Source organism: Triticum urartu, chromosome 2 (assembly GCF_003073215.2).
Source record: "Triticum urartu cultivar G1812 chromosome 2, Tu2.1, whole genome shotgun sequence".
NCBI classification, from domain to species: Eukaryota; Viridiplantae; Streptophyta; class Magnoliopsida; order Poales; family Poaceae; genus Triticum; species Triticum urartu.
Window position 1 is genome coordinate 587,882,377 of NC_053023.1, and position 9,224 is coordinate 587,891,600.

Sequence of the window (9,224 nt, forward strand, 5' to 3'; positions counted from 1 at the left end):
CAGACCGGTGCTGTTTCCCAAGCCCCATCAATCTGCTCGATTCCAAGCAGCAGCAGGCAAGCGAGGATGACGAAGACACAAGCTCCCTGATTCCTGCATTCCGCCAATGGATGGCTCCCTTCCCTGCAGGTAGCACCTCCCTCCCCCTCCCCCTCTCGCGGCAATCGATGGCCACAAGTTGCTGCTTTCTGAATACACTTGCTAAATGAATGAATGAATGCCTTACAACTTTGGTCTTCTAGTTAAATACTATACATTTCAGTAGTGCTATATGAGTGCTGTGGATGATTCCTTTCCATGTCATATTGGTCTGACTTCCCGTTGGATAACCAACTCGCTCTCCTGCCGTGCTCGCTGCTGCTATTTAGATTGAGAGAGAGGGGTGCTGATTAGTGTAGTTTGTGATTGAGAGAATGCTTGCTGCTGCTATTTGTGCTTACTGATTGATTATACAGTGATTGACATGCTGCTATTTCTACTTGTTGATGTTATTGTTGCCATTCGATGCATATTGTTGTCCGTAGCTGCATTGCTGCTGAAACATGATGCTGCGATTGCCAAATTTTTTTGTCTTAATGCCCATCTATTGTTATTTGCTTGGGGTGTTTTTCATTAAAATACAAACAGTGGCTGTTCTGAAATTCAAGCTATTGAAGAATGATGATAAAATACTATTTTAAACAGTGGGCTATGGCTTAGTGTAATTGATGTACTAGTGCACTGCTTGGCGTAAAATTATAGCAGTACACTTAGATATGCAATGAAATGCTTCTAGTATCTTACACATGTATATTTGACATGAATGTGTATTGCTTGGCTTAAAGTTGCAGCAACCATGTTTTCTGAATAACTATAGTTGCTTTCAAAATCTGCAATTTATTGGTGATGTTACCTTATTATTTTCTCTCTTTAATTGTTTCTAATTGCTTTCACTTCTGCTTTGTTGTCCCTGCAGAAATGGCCCTGCTAGTGTAAAGATTAACATGCAGGCTCGATCCACATGAGGATCCCCTTAAGCTTGAGTGCCTAGCTGTAGATTCCGGCAATGGAGTCCAGCATCATGCTTGTGATAAGATGGTTTATTGTCTCTGTTGGATGGACGTCATTATCTTGTTCATGCAAATACTTGCTAGGTTTTACATGTTCATGCAAATCCGATGTGAAACTGGTCATCTTGTTCATGCAAATCCAGACTTGGTAAATGTGTTAGGCTCGTCCATCAATGTCAGTAAATGTGTTGTGGTATGTGCATGTCTATGGATTTTTTAATTATGTTGGTTGTTGCAACACCTGTCCTGGTACTTGTGATGAAACCAACAATTAACTTGCTAACCTCTTACAGTGTTCAATCATCTTTTCATTCTTAAATTTCAGTGTTCAATTTCAGATTATACAAACTGGAAGTGTCTGTTCTTTTTCTTTTTGAAGTAGGGAGGTTCTTGATAGCAGTGTGGTAAGCAAAACATTAACTTTGTGATGCTTCCAGTAGACCACTAGCATGCATGTTTTGGGTAATCAATTTAGCTGCTCTGCTATGTAAATTGAAAGTGAAGAAACCTGATAAGTTAAACCTAGGTGCATGATTTTATACCTAATCTGATATGCTTTTAAACTGTACCTGGGTACTAAACCCAAGTTAAGTATACCTGAGTATTCTCACGCGTGCGCATAATATGCTGGATAGATAGCTCATGGTTTGTTCCTGTACCCTTCTTGCTAAATGGATAGCTCATGGTTCCGTGTAGCAGAATATGTTTAAATTTTCTGGGGTACCCTTTTTTACTCTGAATAAGCAACAGAAGTGCTCAACATCCATCATGCATAACCCTGAACATTTATGGTCTATGTTGATATGTCTTGTTGTGTACGTATAGTGCCTGTACATGCATGGTTGTGTTTTGTAGGTGTAGGGTAACTTTTACTGCACAAGTTAACTTGAGACTGGTTAAACTTTTTTGAAAGATGTGATGTCGTGCAGTGTCTGCGACAAGAGGGGAGGACTGCTTTGCAATCTCAACGTACCCTGTTCATCAGAGACAACATCTCCGTGGGCGCCTCTGTGCGCTCTTTGGGCAGCTCGGAGCCATGCTGTCAGAGCTCTTCACCAACTGGACCATCTACACCAACAAGGTGGGTGCATCTCCAACCAATTCTGCAGCGGTAGCAGCACCAACAGTACTTTGTTTTGAAATCCGTCGAGTTTCTGACACTGTCAACATGGCTAGAATGCGTGCAGGCAGCGGTGCTGGTGACGCTGCTGTTCGTGATCGCGGTCAACCTGGCGATCGGCATCCTGCCGCACATGATGCGCCCGACGCCATGGAGTACCTCACGGCGTGCTCGCCTCCCCCAGCATCCCGATCTCAACGAGCCTAGCGGCCGCCGTCCTTGTCCTGCTCGAGGAGCAGGAGGAGGAGGGGCGCATCTAGCCAGCCACAAAGGGCCTGCTCTGTACCACCACATCATCGGCCTTCTGCAGCATCGAGTTCAATATGTCAGGTGACCCTTCCTATCCCGTCTGATATGATGGTCAATAGTTGCTTGTAGATGAATGATGAAGTGTTGCTGTGAATGTGAATGAGTAGCCACAAGTCTGTTTGCATCATTGCCATAGCTAGTGAATGAGCAGCCACAAGTCTATTTGCGTCACTGCCATAGTTACCTGAATACGAATGAGCAGCCACAAGTCTGTCTGTACTGTCACATTGCCATCAATAGCTACCAATCACTGTAGATAAATAGAATTTACCCAAAACTATGTGGGAAATTTGGTTAACCTTGTTGAATCAGATATCATTCTGACACCTGATTAGCATATCTCTTGTCTATGTTCAGTTAAGAGTATTCAGTTTAGATGCAGATTTAGTCAACACTTTGGATCAACATTCAGTTTAGATGGAGATATAGTCAACACTAGGTATCAATACATGTTTGCTGTCAATTCTTGCTTATAAGTTATTGGATCCCTCATTGGCTAGTGTTTGATGTTCTGTACAGATTCTTATTCTTATATGTTCATTCTTGTTTTTTGCACAGGTGAAGTGCAAATCCAAGTTCGAAACTATGAAGCATATCAACAAAGACTAGCATATTATGTGTTGTAAATGTAGGCAGTAGTAGGCTTATCTGGGCTGTAGTATACTGTAATGTTTGTAATAGACTAATGTAGTGTTGTTTTGGATGAATTTCATTTGCTATTTGGATTGTTTGAAATAATGATTGTGTATTGAATACCTGTCAAATGGAACCTGACAAGGGGGTCCAAGTTATGATAGTTGTTTGACAGATTTTGAAATTTTTGATGTGTGGGATCAATTTTGTGATAAGCATGACAAGTGGGACCAATCTGATTGGTGGGACCAGTGGCAAAAAAAGGACGAAAATAAAATATCAATAGACTGTAAAAGGCTGCATCTTAGAAAAAAAGGCCGAATTAATGGCCCAAGCCCATGTAGCTAGCAAAAATTAACAAGAAAAAAATACAGTAAAAAGGACGAATTGTTGGGCTAGGCCCATGTAGAAAATCGAATTGGACCGGGCTGAATCTTGTGCCACGTCAGATTGCCACGCTGGATGCCTACGTGGCCTGAGGAGGTTGCTAGTGACCAAAACACCACAGTAGACGTATTTTGGTCATAAACGTCTACGACCATTCCAGAAGAAAGGTCGCTATAGTCAGTTTACGACGGCGAGCTTTTGACCTTATGTTTTTGGTCACAAAAAGGTCACAAATGGAAATTTGTGACAATTAAGTGACCAATAGTGGTGGTCACAAGTTGACATATTTCTTGTAGTGATTTACCTACTAGAGGACGAGCAGGAATTAAGCTTGGGGATGCCTGCTACGTCTCCAACGTATCTATAATTTTTGATTGCTCCATGCTATATTATCTACTGTTTTGGACTATATTGGGCTTTATTTTCCACTTTTATATTATTTTTGGGACTAACCTATTAACCGTAGGCCCAGCCCAGAATTGTTGTTTTTTGCCTATTTCAGTGTTTCGAAGAAACGAAATATCAAACGGAGTCCAAACGGAATGAAACCTTCGGGAACGTGATTTTCTCACCGAATATGACCCAGGAGACTTGGACCCTACGCCAAGGAAGCTTCGAGGTGGACACGAGGTAGGGGGGCGCGCCCTACACCCCCAGTCGCGCCCCCAACCCTCGTGGGCCCACCGAAGCTCCACCGACGTACTTCTTCCTCCTATATATACCTACGTACCCCCAAACAATCGGATACGGAGCCAAAAACCTAATTCCACCGTCGCAACTTTCTGTATCCACGAGATCCCATCTTGGGGCCTGTTCCGGAGCTCCGCCGGAGAGGGCCGTCATCACGGAGGGCTTCTACATCATCATAGCCTCTCCGATGAAGTGTGAGTAGTTTACCTCAGACCTTCGGGTCCATAGTTATTAGCTAGATGGCTTCTTCTCTCTTTTTGGATCTCAATACAATGTTCTCCCCCTCTCTTGTGGAGATCTATTCGATGTAATCTTCTTTTTGCGGTGTGTTTGTTGAGACCGATGAGTTGTGGGTTTATGATCAAGTCTATCTATGAATAATATTTGAATCTTCTCTGAATTCTTTTATGTATGATTGGTTATCTTTGCAAGTCTCTTCGAATTATCCATTTTGTTTGGCCAACTAGATTGGTAGTTCTTGCCATGGGAGAAGTGCTTAGCTTTGGGTTCGATCTTGCGGTGTCCTTTCCCAGTGACAGAAGGGGCAGCAAGGCACGTATTGTATCGTTGCCATCGAGGATAACCAGATGGAGTTTATTTCATATTGCATGAATTTATCTCTCTACATCCTATCATCTTGCTTAAGGCGTTACTCTGTTTTTAACTTAATACTCTAGATGCATGCTGGATAGCGGTCGATGAGTGGAGTAATAGTAGTAGATGCAAGCAGGAGTCAGTCTACTTGTCTCAGACATGATGCCTATATACATGATCATACCTGGATATTCTCATAACTATGCTCAATTCTGTCAATTGCTCAACAGTAATTTGTTCACCCACCGTAGAATACTTATGCTCTGGAGAGAAGCCACTAGTGAAACCTATGGCCCCCGGGTCTATTCTCATCATATCAATCTCCATCATTTTTATTTAGCTTTGCTTTTTTACTTTGCCTTTTACTTTTCACTTTGCATCTCTATATCAAAAATACCAAAAATATTATCTATCATCTCTATCAGATCTCACTCTCATAAGTGATCGTGAAGGGATTGACAACCCCTAATCGCGTTGGTTGCGAGGAGCTATTGTTTTTGTGTAGGTACGAGGGACTTGAGCGTGGCCTCCTACTGGATTGATACCTTGGTTCTCAAAAACTAAGGGAAATACTTACGCTGCTCTGCTGCATCATCCTCTCCTCTTCGGGGAAATCCAACGCAAGCTCAAGAGGTAGCACGGGTCCATCCAATTGATGTGCGGCAAAGCGCGCCTTCTCAGCATCTGTGCAACCTGCGATGGTCAACTCTCTTCCAATACGACATAGCCAATCATCAGCAACTATAGGCTCGGTGCTACTGGAAAACACCAGCGGCTGTAACCTCAGAAAACGGGCTAGGTTGTCAACTGGAGGCGGGTTGTTGTTGTTGTTGTTGTTGCCTTGGTTCTGAACTAGCAATTGCATCAAGGTGTTCTGCGGCTGGATCAACTGAGTGAGCTCCGGCGGGAAGGCAAATCCGTTGTCACGTCTCGGAGGCATCTGATGGGTTTAGATGGAAGAGATCAGAATAGAAAAGGGGTCTAATGAGAAAGCACTACCCATATGCACATGAAAAAAACACAAACATTTCACTCAATCAATCAAGCAAGGGCATACAAGCGGTCTAGAACTATCGAAAGGTGCTCACTACTACTAATTACATGGGGGGAGAAATACTACTAATCATTTGGTGGTCATCTAGAAATTTTGATCGGTGGAAGACTCCTTGATGTCTGCTCCAGCTTTGTCTTCATAGTCATCATCACTAGGGTCGGAGTCAGTGTCGTCGATGATGATGTAGTTGTCCGGGCAAGTGGAATCGTCGTCTTCTCTTCCCGGCGCTGGATCTCCCATGAATACTCCGATCTTCTTTACCAGGTCGTCATTCTTCTCCAATAGTGTCTTAATTTCCTCCTCATATCCATCGCGTGTAAACTTGAGTTCTTCTTCCAACTCGATGATCCTAGTCTTCGACTTCTTCAAGTCCATCATGTCTGCGCACATCTGGTTCTCCTGACGTCGAATGTGCTGGTTTAGCTCCTGGATGAATGCTGCAATGGATCTGTCCTTCTTGGTGTTGATCATCTCCCATTGCTCATCTCGGCGCCCACATATCTAGTAGATAGTGTCCTTAAGATCCTTGTTGTAGACTTCTCCAATGCGTCCCATGGTAATGTGGGCTGCCATGCTCTTGCCTAGACTCCAGGTGGGTGCTTCAAAAGAAAACTCTATGGGCTTAGAGGTTGGTGAGAACGTCCTTCCTGGAACTTGTACTTGAATCATCCAGCGCTCCTCTTCTGGTAAGGTGGCGTTGTATGTCCCAGTGAAGCTTGGTATTCCAATGTTCAAGTACCTAGTGACTTCTTTCAAGTGGCGTCCAAAGGGTGTGTCTTCATCCGGTTGCGCAAACTTGTTCTTCATCTATGCCATCCTAAAGAGTAGAAAATGGAGAGAAGTCAGAAATGAGTAGAGAAGAGTGACCTAGGGTTTATCTTAGTGGTCGTGTCCTACACTCAGCATGTGCTCTGATACCATCTTGTAGCGAACCGACCTCAAACGGTCAAGTCTCTGTGCTTCTGTATCATACCTGGATCCGTAATGCTGACACACACTGTACTCGAAGGATTTATAATAGAGTAGCAATCACACACTTATTACATTGAATGCCTCAAAAGAGAACTTATTACAATAAATATGGCTTAAGGCCATCTAATACGATAACAGCGAAAGGCTTGGAAGATGATGTGAGTCCATCAACTCCAACGGCATAGCTGAGCTGCATGGCAACGACCTAACGAACCTTACTCCTCGTTTGAAAAGTCTGCAACATAATACGTTGCAGCCCGAAAACGGGTCAGCACATGGAATATGCTGGAATATAACACAGTAGAGTAAGAACAGAATAATGCTATCACTACATGCATATTTGGCTGGTGGAAAGCTCTATGGTTATAGTTTTTGTGAAAAGCCAATTTTTCCCTACCACAAAGGAATAGATTTTAATTTAACTATCATGGTAGTTGAAACATCATTGAGAAGGTTCCTCCAACTCAACACCAATTAAAGTAATTAACAACCCAACAATATTAATTAAGAGTGATGAGATACTTAAGATACTCCAAGTACTAGATACTCAAGATTGTCCATAACCGGGGACACGGCTAACCATGATTAGATTGTACACTCTGCAGAGGTTTGCGCACTTTTCCCCACAAGACTCAATCGCCTCCATTGGATTTCTTGCACTACATGATGTTTGAGAAACGGATGACCGAGACACAGTCTTTCAGAAACATTAACTCTCTACTCTGGGCAGACCATACCAAACCTACAACCCACTACCTGCTGATCTACCTCTTCGAGAGCTTCACGTAAGTTACTCAACTATGCTAGAGCCCATAATAGCTTGTGGCTGCACACGGAAGTTTCTAGCATGAATCATCTCAGTTCCCTTTGAGCCTGGGTGGCGGTCCATAGGAAAATCACACGGAACCCCGGGATTTCCAAAAAAATACAGGCAACACTGGGTTCTCCAGGTGCCTCAATCCACCCAGATGTGTATTCAAGTTGCCACCTTAAGTTAAACCATTAATTAACAATCTCACATCTGTCATGGATTTCACTCACCCAAACCACGTCTACGAGCATAGCATAGCAATATAAGCAACGCGTAGAAGTAACTCCCAAGGGTTTGAATGTAACAGGGCAATAGGTTCTACCTCATCAACTACTTCCCAACCCACATGTTAATGACATCCTAATCATGCAATGTTTGAGGATTGAACTAATGCATAAAAACTGGGTATGGAAAGAGTATGATCAATGTGTTACTTGCCTTGCTGACGATCCGCGAAACCTAGGGACTCGTAGTAGCACGCTTTGCACTCCGAGAATTCTATCGCAAACAAACAATAGCATACATAAGCAAACAAGCAAACAAGCACGGGCAAAACTCAAATAAGAGAGATTGACCAGAAAGTTCAACTTAAGAACTCCGTTTGCAAAAAGAATCGAATCGAATCGAATGGAGCAACGAAACTCAAACGGCGAAAGAAACAAGATCCGTTTACTAATATGAACTAGAGTCAAATTTTACAGTATCAAAATCTTATTTAAATTGGTTAAACAGAAAGACGGTCTCGAGACGAAGATCTAGGCGCTTGAATCGCCTGATTCCAATAAACGAGCAAAAAGATAAACTGAAACGAAAATTGGATCAGAAATCGCGATCGAGAATAATCGCAGAAAAAATACGAGAAAATGAAAACTGACGAACTGACTAACGAACGAGCGTTCGTTGTCTGTAACTAAAGAGCGAAAACCGTTCGTTAAAACGAACGTACGGACGAACGTCCGCTAAATAGAAGAACCAGGAAAAAAACCAACGAACCGATCTAAAAAAACAAACTAGGGTTTTCAAAAAAACCGAATCAGTTTTCTAGAGAAAACCGGCGGCGGTGGCTACCTCGTCGGATCCGGCGAGGCGCGGGCTCCGGCGGCTTGGGGCTTCGGCGGCGGTGCAGTGCGGCGAGGGGCGGCGGCGGCGCGGCTGCAGCGGCGGCGGCGAGGCGCGGGTGGCGGCGGCGCGGCTCGAGAGGCGGAGCGGCGGCGGCGGGGTTGGTTGTGGTGGCGGGGGTCCGAGGGGGTTTATAAAGGGGTGGGGCCGCGGCGGCTTGGAGGAGGGGCTAAGGCGGCGGTGATGAGGAGTCCCGGCCGGACTCCTCGTCCGAGGCGGCGGCGGCTAGGTCTCCGGGTGGGAGACGGCGCGCGCGGGGAGGTGGGCCGGCCCGGCTGGGTTTCGGCCTAGTCGGCGCCCAAAGATTTTTTTTTTAAACAATTCCGCCAAACAGAAAATAAATCCTATAAAATAAAATAAAAATCTAAAAATGCCAAAACAAATTTTCACCGTCTTAATAAAATATTTAGAACGAGATGAACATTTTCTTGGCCCTAAAATGCAATTTTGAAAACGTGCAATTTTTCTAGTGCAAATAAAATCAAA

At 43.8% G+C, this 9,224-nt stretch overlaps 1 protein-coding gene across 1 annotated transcript; it reads left to right on the plus strand.

Moving 5' to 3' along the window:
* The first annotated feature begins 2,006 nt into the window (after window positions 1-2,006).
* Window positions 2,007-2,605, plus strand: LOC125533706. The gene is made up of 2 exons (XM_048697071.1): window positions 2,007-2,130; window positions 2,237-2,605. Exons 1-2 carry the CDS (start codon window positions 2,086-2,088, stop codon window positions 2,501-2,503), a joined length of 312 nt encoding a protein of 103 aa, XP_048553028.1. The 5' UTR covers window positions 2,007-2,085; the 3' UTR covers window positions 2,504-2,605.
* The last annotated feature ends 6,619 nt before the right edge of the window (window positions 2,606-9,224 follow it).